This window comes from Staurois parvus, unplaced genomic scaffold (genome assembly GCF_062004578.1).
Source record: "Staurois parvus isolate SC_StPar_1 unplaced genomic scaffold, SC_StPar_1.0 ptg000080l, whole genome shotgun sequence".
Lineage (NCBI taxonomy): Eukaryota > Metazoa > Chordata > Amphibia > Anura > Ranidae > Staurois > Staurois parvus.
In genome coordinates this window covers 6,332,885-6,348,482 of record NW_028317876.1, presented here as the reverse complement: position 1 = coordinate 6,348,482, position 15,598 = coordinate 6,332,885, and the positions used below count along the sequence as shown (strand labels likewise).

Here is a 15,598-nt window from a genome sequence, read left to right as displayed (position 1 = left end):
GCGACTAGCTAACCGAGGCGCGCACGTGCGGCCGTGACTGGGGGTATGAGGGAATAAAGGGGTCTTAACTTTGAATATATAAAACCCTATATAAGATCAGCCATGATACCCTTTCACAGCCCGCACTTCCTTTGGCCACCACCAGATGGAGACTCCACTCCAATCCAGCTGGTCGACCACACATTGGCAGATACAAATCTTACATACAATCTGGTGCACTGATTAGAGTTGAGGACCAACTTAGTAATTACACACCCTTCTAAGGTCCCTCCAGCTACCTACAGCTTGAACCCCGGTGTTAATCACCCTTCCACTGTCCACACACCCCCCCCGCACCAGACACACCACAAAAGGTAGTCTGCCACCACCCAACAGTTTATCCACAGAATGGTAGCAATAGTGGTGAGACCCTCCTCGCTCCAAATAATGTGTTTAAACAATTAAAACAAATTAAATATATGAACCCCAAACAGCTGCTAGCATTAAATCATATACCAGTGATCAAGTGAATATAAACCATATAAATGCTGCGCTACATTCAAACTTATTAAGTGAATGTGGAATCCAATGACACAAATCTAATATTGTGACAATAATAATGAAATAAATAATACGTGCTTACTGATAACAAAATTATCAAATAAAACACCCAAAAAGATGAAAAAACACAAACTTAAATCTATACGCATGTGCATGTGCATGAAAATACACATACATATAATTACATCACACGTGCAAATGTGAAGTGAAATAATGGTTACTTATTAAACGCAAACAAAAAGTCCAATATAAAAATGTTGAAGGTGAACAAAACTGTAAACGGTGTTTCCAATAATACTGTAAAGTGACCACAAGTGAAAACAAATCGTGCAGGTATCTGGGTGTAGATAGAGCTTGTGAATCCAACCACCTTCTGGATTAGCCTCTCACCTCATCACTTCGACCCTTGCGGATCAAAGAGCAATAATGGATCCCTCTCACAGATCCTCCAGGCACCACAGCACTCCAAAAACGCTTTTCAGGATTTAATATTCCCACTCAAGCTCTTCTCCAGGTATAGGTAAAATATCAATCTCTCAGAACAAAACAGAGGAATCCTCCCATAGTGTAGTATATTTATTATACCATAGGAACATAGGAACATAAAACTTTTTGGTAAAAATTCCACTTACATAGCAGCCAGTCCACATGAGACCCTCATGCTCTCAGATGAGGATATATCTGTGTTTGTTGGGTGTACAGCTGAATAACAGGTGTACCAAGATGGCCGCCACGCCGGAAATACGTCACCGCGCTTACGCCGACGCGTTACGTCACAATAACACGTGACTTCATCAGGGCTGTCAATCACAGTGACGATCGCTCTTTATATACCCGGCCAGGATAGAAGGAACCACCCACATCGATGTTCTATTCAGCCTAATCGCATCGATACTTCCTGCGGCCATTAAACTAAAGACCACTGGGGACTATTATGCAAGGATGCACAAACTTATATCTACACTGGGCACATTTACACAGGAAACGAAGAGTGTATAATGATGCACCAAAAAAAAAAAAACATTAAAAAGATATATATACTAATTCTGCAGTCGGCACATTTACACAGGAAAAAAACCAAAAAGTGTATAATAATGTACCAAACTGCAATATTAGTTATATTAAGCAAAACAACCTAATACCCATTCCCATTTAAATTATTTTATTATTTAAAAATATAAAAATATATATAAAAAAAACATATCTCACATAATTATACGCCAAACTCTAGTGATCTCTAATTCTGTATGCCAATATACAGCCCGTATCTATTATTATATACATATACATGATACTAACCGGAATTATACATATACTTCTGCATATAAGGACGCATACGTATATATATGATCCTACATATTGAATAATCATAAAATAAATCAAAATAATTAAACCTTGATTAAAAAATTATTTTAATATTTCATTAATGAGAATATTTTAATATTTTTAAAACAGAAAATATTACTTTTAATTAGTAACTACATCCTTCACCAGCGCATAAAGGACAACTCCGAATAAACTCACACACATATATTCTATCTGGAAGCATGAGTTTACATAGCCAAAATTAAAAAATATATAATATATACCCATAGCACCATCTCAAAATACCTCAGAAATCAGAAATAAAACAATTTACATCAAACTCGATATTCAAACCATTAGGGAAATAAGTATGCATACTATAAATCCACTTGGACTCTAATTGGCTCAAAGTACGCACCTTATGGCTGCCTCGCCAATGTCTCTTATATTTAGTAATACCCCAAAATTTTAATTCACTAGGGTCTTTGTTGTGACACTTAGCAAAATGCTTAGAGACGCTATGCTTCGGGAACCCCTTCTTTATATTTTGTACATGTTCCCGGAGCCTGACCCAAAGCGGTCGTTTAGTTCTCCCTATATATTGCATTCCGCAACTACATTGCAGCGCGTACACAACTCCCTCTGTCCTACAAGTAATACATTCTTCAATTTTAAATTCTTTTTTACTCACAGATGAAGAAAAAGTCATCAATTTCTTATTCTTGCCTTTTGTAGCTTTGCACGCATAACAGGTTCTACATGGAAAAAACCCATTTATATCCAAAAAGGTGACATTCTTTTTATTGGGTGGATCAAGAACATTTTTAACAATTTTGTCTCTTAATGATGGGGCTTTTCTATATCTAAAGCTGGGGAAATCTGATATTATCTCTTTCAGGGCCGGATCAGCTTTCAATAGTGACCAATTTTTTCTAAAGATAGTTTCCACTTTTTTATAATGGACATTGAAATCCAAACATATTACAAGCTGGTCTTTCTGTTCCTCATTTTTCTCTCGATCTACCAACAACACGTCTCTATTTGTGTTCCCAACTTCCTGGATCGTGTTACTAATAGAATCTTGCTGATAACCTTTGGCTTTAAACCTCTGGCCTAAATTTTGTGCTTGACTCATAAAGTCCTCCTGCATCGTACAATTTCTCCTGAGTCTAATCATTTGACCTTTAGGTATGTTTAATAACCACGGCGGGAAGTGGCAACTGTCTCGAGGAATGTATCCATTCCTATCAACACTCTTAAAGAATGTCTTAGTGATGATTTTGTTTTGTATGATGTTAATATCTAAATCTAGGAAGCTAATCCGCTCACGGTTATGTTCCCATGTAAGAACAATATTTTTATCATTCCTATTTAAATTCTCATAGAAACATAATAAATCCTCTTCTCTTCCCTTCCATATTACTATAATATCATCTATATATCTTTTAAACAAAATTAATTCTTTCGGGGGACTCAAATAAACTGCCATCTCTTCCCAATGTGCCATGAACATGTTTGACACACTGGGAGCAAAACGGGCTCCCATGGCTACACCCTTAATTTGATTATAAAACACGTTCATATGCCAAAAGTAATTATGTTTTAAACAAAATTCTAAACAGTCCAAAATATATTTTCTCTGCCCTCTTTTCAGATTTCCATATTTTCTTAAACCCCATTCCGTAGCTTCCACCCCTTCTGTATGACCAATGATCGTATATAACGATGAGACGTCAGCTGTTGCCAAGATCACATCATTACCATCTACATTCTCCAACAATTGGATTAGGTGCTTGGTATCTCTCAGATACGACCTAGTTAATCTCACCAATGGTTGGAGAAACATATCCACGTATTGCCCTAATCGTGCCATTAAAGATCCAATCCCATTAACTATAGGACGTCCCGGAGGGCAAATACTATTTTTATGAATTTTCGGGATGGTATAGATAATGGGAATTCTGCACATTTCAGGAACAAGATATCTGGCTTCTTTTTTATTCAGATACTCTTTCTTACATCCTCTTTTAATCAACTTTTCTAGATCTTTCTTATATTTAATCGTAGGATCCTTCTTAATTACTTCGTAGGTATTATCATCACTTAATTGGGTACCCAGTTCTTCCAAATAATAATTCTTTGACATGACCACAATACCCCCTCCCTTATCGGCCGGCCTAACCACTATGTCATTCCTTTGTGTTAACATCTTAATTCCTTTTTGCATGTCTATATTAGGCCGAAACCTAGGGAGTTTGAGGGATTCCAAATCTTGGCTTACCATTTTTTTAAAAGATTCTATTTGACAATTATTGCTAATCTGAGGGTTAAATAAGGATTTATTCCTTAATCGAGTATGTTGAATATTACTAACTGGTGCATTATTAGTCATATTCCTAGTACTAGACAGACCCATAAAGTACTTTTTGATGTTGATCTTTCTGATGAATTTCTGTAAGTCTATAAAAATATCAAACTCATGCTTCCAGATAGAATATATGTGTGTGAGTTTATTCGGAGTTGTCCTTTATGCGCTGGTGAAGGATGTAGTTACTAATTAAAAGTAATATTTTCTGTTTTAAAAATATTAAAATATTCTCATTAATGAAATATTAAAATAATTTTTTAATCAAGGTTTAATTATTTTGATTTATTTTATGATTATTCAATATGTAGGATCATATATATACGTATGCGTCCTTATATGCAGAAGTATATGTATAATTCCGGTTAGTATCATGTATATGTATATAATAATAGATACGGGCTGTATATTGGCATACAGAATTAGAGATCACTAGAGTTTGGCGTATAATTATGTGAGATATGTTTTTTTTTATATATATTTTTATATTTTTAAATAATAAAATAATTTAAATGGGAATGGGTATTAGGTTGTTTTGCTTAATATAACTAATATTGCAGTTTGGTACATTATTATACACTTTTTGGTTTTTTTCCTGTGTAAATGTGCCGACTGCAGAATTAGTATATATATCTTTTTAATGTTTTTTTTTTGGTGCATCATTATACACTCTTCGTTTCCTGTGTAAATGTGCCCAGTGTAGATATAAGTTTGTGCATCCTTGCATAATAGTCCCCAGTGGTCTTTAGTTTAATGGCCGCAGGAAGTATCGATGCGATTAGGCTGAATAGAACATCGATGTGGGTGGTTCCTTCTATCCTGGCCGGGTATATAAAGAGCGATCGTCACTGTGATTGACAGCCCTGATGAAGTCACGTGTTATTGTGACGTAACGCGTCGGCGTAAGCGCGGTGACGTATTTCCGGCGTGGCGGCCATCTTGGTACACCTGTTATTCAGCTGTACACCCAACAAACACAGATATTTCCTCATCTGAGAGCATGAGGGTCTCATGTGGACTGGCTGCTATGTAAGTGGAATTTTTACCAAAAAGTTTTATGTTCCTATGGTATAATAAATATACTACACTATGGGAGGATTCCTCTGTTTTGTTCTGAGAGATTGATATTTCACCTATACCTGGAGAAGAGCTTGAGTGGGAATATTAAATCCTGAAAAGCGTTTTTGGAGTGCTGTGGTGCCTGGAGGATCTGTGAGAGGGATCCATTATTGCTCTTTGATCCGCAAGGGTCGAAGTGATGAGGTGAGAGGCTAATCCAGAAGGTGGTTGGATTCACAAGCTCTATCTACACCCAGATACCTGCACGATTTGTTTTCACTTGTGGTCACTTTACAGTATTATTGGAAACACCGTTTACAGTTTTGTTCACCTTCAACATTTTTATATTGGACTTTTTGTTTGCGTTTAATAAGTAACCATTATTTCACTTCACATTTGCACGTGTGATGTAATTATATGTATGTGTATTTTCATGCACATGCACATGCGTATAGATTTAAGTTTGTGTTTTTTCATCTTTTTGGGTGTTTTATTTGATAATTTTGTTATCAGTAAGCACGTATTATTTATTTCATTATTATTGTCACAATATTAGATTTGTGTCATTGGATTCCACATTCACTTAATAAGTTTGAATGTAGCGCAGCATTTATATGGTTTATTTTTATCCACAGAATGGTCTGCTGGGACACCCCACACACACAGATCTCTGTTTGGCCAATCTGTTACCTTTTACAATCTGCCCGCAATCTGCCCACACACAGTGCAATTGCATACAGATTGGTAATGAAGTTTACCGAGCGTTTAAAGGCACTAAAATACGATACAATCTAATCCAATCTAATCTCTCCAATCTAATCTCTCTGAAGATATGAGCACGTGCTTAAATACACAGAAGTCACTAATTAATTTTAAGATTTAATTTCCTGAAAGTGGGCAGTGCATAAAATATGTACAAAATATAAAAAGTTACAGAAATACAAAAAATACAAGAAGAGACACAAATGACTATTCACTATAAAATAAAAGGGAATAAAAAACAGAGATAAAACTTTTACCAAGATCTATCCTGCGACTGGAGCAAGTCAGAGCGTCAGCAATCCGTCAGTCAAATCGAACTGGCTCCATACGAATCACAAATGTCCCAATGCCCAGGTACTCCTTTTATGGGGATTGACCATGGGGGGCTGCTCCTGTACCTGCCCACAGGATGTTCTGGATGCTAAACTGCCCAAGTTCATTGCACTAAGACCGGCTTGAAACACCAAGTCGGGGAATGGATTTCCGATACCAGCGCATCAGTCCGATCGTGACAGTACCAAACACCATTTGACTGTCGCAATCCAGCGCCACCTAACCATTCCCTGCATTTTCCTGGCATTCTACCTAATCCACAAATATGGTTTTTATATGCAGATGTAGCCTACAGAGTGCCCAAATAGAAGGGAGTATGTTCATCTCTCTGCAACTAATATTTTAGCTTTTATGGGAAATTAAACATACCCCTTTTGATGGATGGATATACCTTTAGCTCCCTGCTGTCATGAAGCCAGAATGTCTGGAGCCACTTCCTTTAAACCGGTTTCACCAGAAGGTGACAACCTTATTAACACAAAGGTGTCACATCCCAGAAGCCGGGCTTTTCAGCCTTTATTGATGCCTCTGTGTCTGAGTACCTCTGACTGAATATACATCCCTAATGACAATGGAATGCCCTTACATATTGTTACTGATCGCATCTACTCAAATCTGTACATTTATGTCACATGCACGTTACATCATGTCACATGTACGTTACAAGTGTAACATCTTTGTTATTTAAATAAAAAAAAATACCTTTAGTAACACTTTAAATAGCACATGCATTCAATAGATGGCAGTATTGTCCCTGGGTAATTATATGACTTTGAACCTAGGTTCACACTTTTACGGGTTGTGCAACCCGCGTTTGCGTGGGCATGGCAGCCCATTCATTTGAATGGGCTGCTGTGCCCGCATTTCCTGCAGAAAAAGATGTATGCGTCTATTTCAAAATGTGGCCGCAGGGAAATCACATGGTGCTTTAGACCATGCAAATTTTCCTGCGGTTCCCACACTTGCAAATTTGCAGCGGGGTGAGATGCATAGGGGTACCATTAAGAATGCATGGCAGCCCTGTGTGTCTCTATAGAGTAGTGCGATTTGGTTGCGGCTCACATGTGGGCAAATGTGAACCTAGGCCAGCGATGGCGAACCTATGGCACGTACGCCACAGCAGGCACACAGAACCCTTTCTGTGGGAACACGAGCAGATCGCTACCCCCCAGCAGCCATCGCCAATGCATATTCTCGGAACCAAGTCGTGGCTCATCCAATGACGTTATCATGCCTGACACCTGAGCGTTCCAGCCCTCTCTTCTGGATCCTTCACACACACAGCGGGCTTCCAGACCCAGCAGAGCAGTGTCACCTGCAGCACAGCGGTATCCATGAGGATTTCTAACCCGGGCACGGCGTGCCTTGTTGTTCCACAGGACGTTGGACTATGGCTATGCCTATACCTGTCTACAAAAATGCAAGTTGCTTTCGTACAGACTTGTATATAGCCATATTTTGAGAACATTTACAGACATATCTTATATGGGTAGGGTTAACAAAATTTTTTTTAAATGTTTGTGTTTTTCTAAATTCCAGGTGTTGAACAACAAAAAATGAGCACATAAAAAAAAAAACAAAACTGAAAACAGATGGTTGAAGATCATTCGAAGAGGCCTAGACAGAGTCATTTGGAGTGATTGGACGCATTGGGAAAGCGTTATGTATTCTGCTTAGTGAAAGTGTTGTGTTTCACACATTAAGTGTCAGAAGGCACTTTGACACCAACCACAAAATGTATTGTGTTTTCTTTTAAGACAAAGGATGTTAATTAGTTCAGACAACTGTATGAGTTGTTTTTTATAAACTAAAACCTCAGTATTTAGGTTTATTTATAGTGTTGGCACTTTCAAATAAATATGTTGTTTTTTTTTGTAGTTTGGGCTCTTGGACTCAAAAAGGTTCGCCATCACTAACCTAGGCTAACATAGAGCTGGTCAACTCTCTTGATATAGGGTTCATCAAGTGCTGCCCCTGATATCATCAAAGGGCCCTTCATATTATATAGTGAATGGAATGCTACAGAAAGCTGATGGAGACTGGGGACATGCTATATGGGACGGTCATAGACTGAAATCACAGGAGGCTGCTAGAGATCAGTGCCTGTACAAAAAATGTTTCCACATTTGTGCTCCCTACAGCCCTGTTAAAAATAACTTTTTAACACATTTGAAATTTCTCTCAGCAAGATCCTTTATAAAAGATCAGAAAAAAATGAAAAGAGGAAAGGGACAGACAACACAGGAAAAAGAAAGACATTGTAAAAGAAATAAGTCAAGTAAATAACTAAAAGAAGTTTGAAGAATATTTTCCTTCACCAGCCCTAGTAAGTAACTTGGTAAGGGAAACACAGACTACACACCCTTAGGTCATTACAAAGGACAAGGGGCACTCTTTACGTCTGGAGGAAAAGAGATTTAACCTCCAAATATGGAAAGGTTTCTTCACAGTGAAAGCTGTGAAAATGTGGAGTAGACTCCCTCAAGAGTTGGTTCTGGCCAGTTCAGTGGATTGCTTCAAAAAAGGTCTGGATTCTTTCTTATATTCCATAATATAACTGGATAACATTTATAGGTAAAGTTAATCCAGGGAACATCCGATTGCCTCTCGGGTGATCAGGAGGACTTTTTTCCCCTGCAGGAGCAAATCGAATCAGGCTTTGCTAGGTTTTTTTTTGCCTTCCTCTGGATCAACTGTAGGTATAGGATTATAACTTTTTTTTTTTTTTTTTTTTTTTTAATGGTTGAACTACAGTAGATGGACTTTTGTCTTTTTTCAGCCAGACTAACTATGAAACTATGTCTGGGGTGGGGGGGCCTCAAGGGCCACACAGTAAGCACCAAAGGACCATAGGTTGACCACCAGAGCTTTAGTAATATAACAAGCTACTGACAAGTCATTCTGTGTTATATCTACCCCTGTAAAATAAGCCCATATTTTAGTGTACTCTCACAATAATTCCACCTACTGACAAATAAATGCCAACCCTAAACTTGCACAAGAGCTTATCAATCACAGAATTCAAGGAATTGTCATTTTAATCTTACTATTATTATACATATTATAGAGGCCCTATAACCAATTTAAAGTGCAAACAAAAATCAAGCATTTTTGCCATTTAATAAACAATTTATTAACTTGCAATGTGCCTTTGAACTTGCTAGCATATTTGAAAGCCCTCTCCTCTTCTGGGAGTGTTCAGGTGTGTAAGGAGGGGGCTTGGAGTGGAGAAGAAGCTCAGGGACAAGAGTAGTTTCCACCTCTACTCCCTACATAGCCTGCTGGGGAAGGACCAAAGGGAGTGTGACTTGAGTGCCAGCCTTGAGTCTACTGGAACTGTTGACATCCATGATGACAGTGTCCAGCTGCAGATTCTGGCTTTTGGACATCTTTACAAAAGCTGTGGACTTTTGTAACTAAAAGACAGGCTTGATCCACTGGCTGGCTTTCTAACAATTTTTAGTCAATTTGGGGCAATTTTTAGGCATTTTGCCAAGGAGAACCCAGAAGTCACCCTGGTTGAAAAAGCTTGCCTTAGAATATTTTAGTCAGAACTCAGCAGTCAAAGTCTGCCAGTAGGTAGTGAGAGGTCCCAGTTGTTATTAAACTTAGTCATAGTATTTGAATGTTTTACTGTCAATTTCTCATTAGAAAGAGTCCAGTGACGGCAGGTTTTAATGTTATTCATCAAAAGTGAGTTGGACAACCAGGATTTCACTATAGTTTGCTTTGTGGCTGTCAAAACGTGTCATCAGTTTGAACTTGTGTTTTTTGCGATGCTGTCAGCTTTTATATTAAGTAACATACTGCCTAGATAGGGGCGCCTTGTAGCATGTCTAACATTTTAAAACCAGGCTTCCACTGGGATTAAGATCAGACAGATCCACCACCTAGGCAGATTTTTTTAAATGCACACATCGTATAGTTAGTTTGTTGGAATGAATGGTCTGATGACAGGGTCTCTTTAAAGGGCTGTCAATACACACCTGATCTTCTTGAATTCCTAGACCATCATAATACATCACCCCAACCTGATACAAAGCTTGATAGTCATCATCTTTGACTTTATGAAACTGCAGCAGTGCATCTTCATACCACCCCTACAAAAAATATATGTAAATCAGTTTAAATGAAGCACAGTGAACCTCCATTGTTTGAGACCTTCTACAAACTGTTTCTATAGACTCAGATACACATGAACCACAACCCACATTTCAACCTGATTACACCTGTAGTTTAAAGCTGGCCTTACACTGAGTGATTGTGGCCAGTTCCCAATAAACTGGACAAAATTTGATCAGTGGGTGGCCCTGTTGACACCAGTCTACCAGACAACCTTCAATGGAAAAATCAAAGGAGCCAGGGGGAAAATTGTTGGACAAACAGCACCAGCATCCAATCAGATGCAGACACCATTCAGGTATATACAATAGCTACTGTAAGAAATTAATCCATCTGCTATATTTAGTGTGAATGGAGGAATCTGATTTTTCTTCACTACAGGCTGCACAAATGAAATATTTACGTGTTTAGCCAGCTTTACTCAGCGTATAGATTTTACCCACAATCCTACCTCAAAGCTAGTTTTACCACCATCATAGTATGAAAATCTGCTAGATTACAGGAAAGAGCTATGAAGTTACAAGAGACTGATGCATGATACAACAGACTGTTACTTTAAAGACAGAGATGATTGGTAGACCAGAATGTCAGGTAAGAAATTACTGCTAAACTACAAGAGACTATAATGCGCTTTGGCCATGTAGCAAAATACTTCTAAACTATGAGTGATTACAAAACTGAGGAGATTGCTAGATATAGCTACCAAATTACAGAAGACTTCTCATTACTGCTGCTATGGGATAACTTTTGTATGGGATTCTATCTTGTAGCCTCTGCGTGTTATAGAAGAGGAAATCAATCTATGGTTCTGAACTGATCTGCAACCGTAATAAACTCCAACCCATCCCATGACCCACATCTAATTTATCTTACTGTGATACTCACTTTACATTGGTGGTAACCTGTAAATATTGGACCCACTGCAAGTCTGTACATTAGTCTTATACAGTTTACTAAAATGATGGCGCACCCTTATATATTCTGCGATAAAAAATAATACTACAAGAAAATGTCTTACCTCTTCAAAATAGAGTTGACCAAGAAGAAAAGTTGCCTTTTTATCCCCTTCTTGTATTCTCTCTTTTAAGTAATGTTCTGCAGTCTCTACTAACTCAGAATGATTATAGCCTAGCAATAAGAAAAAAAGATATTTGCCATCATCATATCAGTCATGATTCCAATATTAGTAAAACCACACATATTATTTTACATAGAACATATGGGTCTGGTCAGTAATGCTGAATCCTGTAATTATCCCTACAGCATAGACATGAACAACAGCACAGAAACAAATTGACTGACAGATTGACAGCAAGCGTTACGCTGGCATAAGAAATTCTGTTAGCAGTTTTCTCCAGACCCTCAGTCAGGGGTGTATTTACCACAAGGCAAACAAGGCAATTTCCTAGGGTGGCATTTTTCCCGGAAGAAGGGGTGGAAGAATGGACATATGTGGCATGGGGACCAGGTGGGATCTGACAGAGGTTGCGGGCTGCTTGATGGTGTATGGAGAGCCCAACTCATTCCAGGGGATGTCCAGAGCTGTGAAGGTGTCTTTCTCTCTCACCGTGGGGGGGTTTTAGTGGAAGGCTCTCTCAGGTGGTAGGGCAGGGGTGTTGTTGGTCAATGTCAGGCTCTCTCCGTGGGGGGCGCCCAATTTTTGTGTTGCCTAAGGCAGCCCAAAACCTAAATACACCACTACCCTCAGTGTGAGTACAGTCTTTTTTTATAGTGTGTTATGGAATGAAGTTAGATCTTGTACATGGAATGTAAAAGATCTGTGGCATGATTTTTTTTATCATCATGTTATTATTGTGCAGAGAAAATAAATGTAATGGGGAAGTTTATGCGTACATGGAAGACAAAGACACCAGCAACAACCACTCTAAGCCCTCCCTTCCCTGTTTCATATTTTGATTATCATGCCTGGTATCATTTAATTCCTTAAGTTAATAAGTTACTAAATAATTACTACCAATTAATAGTTATTAATATTTATAGTTATTAAAAGTTATTATTATTATTATTACCGTATTTGCCGGCGTATAAGACAACTGGGCGTATAAGACAACCCCCTACTTTTCCTGTTAAAATATAGGGTTTGAGCTATACTCGCCGTATAAGACTACCCCTCTTCCAACACACACCAAATAAAAATGAAAAAACATCAGATTAGATTTCAATATGGTATGCTATTTCAGTATGGTATTCCAATGATGGGGTGCTATTCCTCCCACTGACACCAATGATGGGGCACTATTCCTTGCTCTGACACCAATGATGGGGCACTATTCCTCCCACTGATACCAATGATGAGGCACTACTCCTCCCACTGACACCAATGATGGGGCACTATTTCATCCACTGACACCAATGATGGGGCACTATTCCTCCCACTGATACCAATGATGGGACACTATTCCTCCCACTGACACCAATGATGGTGCCCCATCATTAGTGTCAGTGTGTGAGGAATAGTGTCCCATCATTAGTGTCAGTGGGAGGAATAGTGCCCCATCATTAGTCAGTGGGAGGAATAGTGCTCCATCATTGGTGTCAGTGGGAGGAATAGCGCCCCATCATTGGTGTCAGTGGGAGGAATAGCGCCCCATCATTGGTATCAGTGGCAGGAATTGCGCCCCATCATTGGTGTCAGTGGGAGGAATAGCGCCCCATCATTGGTATCAGTGGAAGGAATAGTGCCCCATCGTTGGTATCAGTGGCAGGAAAAGTGCCCCATCATTGGTATCAGTGGCGAGAATAGTGCCCCATCATTGGTGTCAGTGGGGGGGGGTGGAATAGTGCCCCATCATTGGTGTCAGTGTGGAGGAGGAATAGCGCCTCATCGTTGGTATCAGTGGGGGGAGGAATAGTGCCTCATCGTTGGTGTGAGTGGGGGAGGAATAGTGCCCCATCGTTGGTGTCATTGGGGAGGAGGAATAGTGCCCCATCTTTGGTGTCAGTGGGGGAGGAATAGTGCCCCATCGTTGGTGTCAGTGGGGGAGGAACAGTGCCTCATCGTTGGTGTCAGTGGGGGAGGAACAGTGCCTCATCGTTGGTGTCAGTGCGGGAGGAACAGTGCCCCATCGTTAGTGTCAGTGGGGGAGAGGAATAGTGCCAAGAGTGTCACAGCATGGTGCTGCTGCACACTTACTGGCCGCTCCCTCACTCGATTTTCGCGGGGCCGCTCGGCTCCGCCTCCTCGCCGGTGATTGGTCGCCTGTGTGCCTTTCCAGTGCTGGCGCCCAATCACCGGTGAGGAGGCGGAGCCAAGCGGCCGCGCGACCATCGAGCGGCCGAACTGAAAGAAGGAGCAGTCGCGCTTCCTGGACCGGATCGCCGTGGGACCAGGACCGGAGCCAGGTAAGGTACAGCAGCCCCCTGCCCGCCCCTGTACTTAGTGTCCCTTCCGCCACCGCGCCGCCCCTCGAAAAAGTGCCGCCCTGACACCGGCTCGCCGTATACCGGCGTATAAGACGACCCCCTACTTTTCAGAAGATTTTCATGGGTTAAAAAGTCGTCTTATACGCCGGCAAATATGGTAGTTATTAAAGTGATACTAAATGCACACTATTTAATTTACATTATCCCTTATTTTTTTGTATGTGAATGATGACACCGTAATAATTTTAATAAAGAGAAACATCTAAGTACCTTTTTCCTAACTGATATACAGCTGTCACATGACCCAGCTCTTTCCCTGCCTGTCTGCAGGGAAACAGTGAAAGGAGGAGCTTTAAGTCCTCTGCTGCTGGTCACATGTTCAAAATTAAAAAAAAAACAGCCTTTTGGATACAGAGTAAAAATAAAGACATAATAACAATAGACTGTTTTAACTTGTCATACAAATACATATTTGAAATAAAATCTTTATTATTTTTTGGCAATAACATGGTGTGGGTGGATTTCTGCCAGTCACAGGCTGTGGCATACCCCTCCAGTCTATATTAGAATACCAGGGAGGTGAAGCCTCTGTCAATCAAGTTGTAATATCCAACCAACATTGTGTTTAGGTGGTTAGTAGGCATGGAGGAGGAGGGCTACTTAAATGTGACTTGGAAGAAATACTCAAGCTGGAAATACACTGAAAATTTAGCATGTGCACTAGCTGCAAACACTGCTCTGCAAAATCCCCAACTGCAGTGGGGACATGGAACAAGAGGGGGACACAAAGAACAGCAGGATCAACCAGTTTTTTTGCAGAATGCAGAAAATGAATCCCATAATGAGTATGAACAGCATGCAATATAGCATTTACTGCTAGTTTTTAATTAATTTAATTTAATCGTGGATTTATTGACGCTTTAGGTTACTAAATAGAAAAAAAGGTTCATTGATTATCTTCTAAAAAGTTTTTTCTATTTTGTCATAACTTTATAAAACTACAAAATTATTAGGCTTGACAGCATTTTCTGAACACAGATGTACAGTATGTGTGGATATATCTGATATACATGATCAGATAGACGATAAAATTAATAAGAAAAATTAACAATATTTTAAGGCTTACCTGCAAGTTCACATTTTTCACCCTCTACTTTGTCTGGGAAACCCAATAACTGGGTGATTGCATATAAGATGTCTCCTTCTTGTTTCCGGGGCAGAGGCTCAGAACTCAAGTTCTCCATTCTCCGCTCTCTGGGGACAATCAAAACATGTACAGCCAACTAGTTCATTGCTGTAGAGAAGCAGAAGCAAAGAAGTCCAGAACAAAAGTGGAGCTGTTGCTCTTATAATAAATGGGATGCCTCTTTGTATTTGAGAGTGGAAATTCACTTGGAAACTAATTTGCTTTTTTCTATTTTTTTTTCACTACAATTTTTGTAAAATGGCCATAATATTTTCTAAAGACAGAAAGACTACCATAAAAATCCAAACTACTCACCATGTGTCCATGTCTGAGAGAAGAACCATGTGAACTGTCATATAGTCATTAATCACATCCAAACCTGCAATCATACTGTATACAACAGCTTCAATCTAAAATTTTGAAATGGATTTGCCTATAGGCTCCAATGATGAAAATCTAGCCTTGAGCATTCATTTTACCATAAGTGTATACCCCACAGTCTACTTGTCATCTCACAATGTAAATAATAGACCTAAACCATT

The 15,598-nt window shown here is 39.4% G+C and overlaps 1 protein-coding gene across 2 annotated transcripts in view; it reads right to left on the bottom strand.

Moving 5' to 3' along the window:
* The window catches only part of LRP2BP (LRP2 binding protein), a 34,951-nt gene that overhangs the window by 15,407 nt on the left and 3,946 nt on the right, over positions 1-15,598 (bottom strand). For both annotated transcript variants that reach the window (XM_089669674.1, XM_089669675.1), the window contains exons 2-4: positions 14,997-15,124; positions 11,505-11,614; positions 10,351-10,464 (exon numbers count right to left, since the gene is read on the bottom strand). In XM_089669674.1, coding sequence (XP_089525800.1) covers positions 10,351-10,464; positions 11,505-11,614; positions 14,997-15,124 — 352 coding nt within the window. The remainder of the gene's footprint in view (positions 1-10,350; positions 10,465-11,504; positions 11,615-14,996; positions 15,125-15,598) is intronic.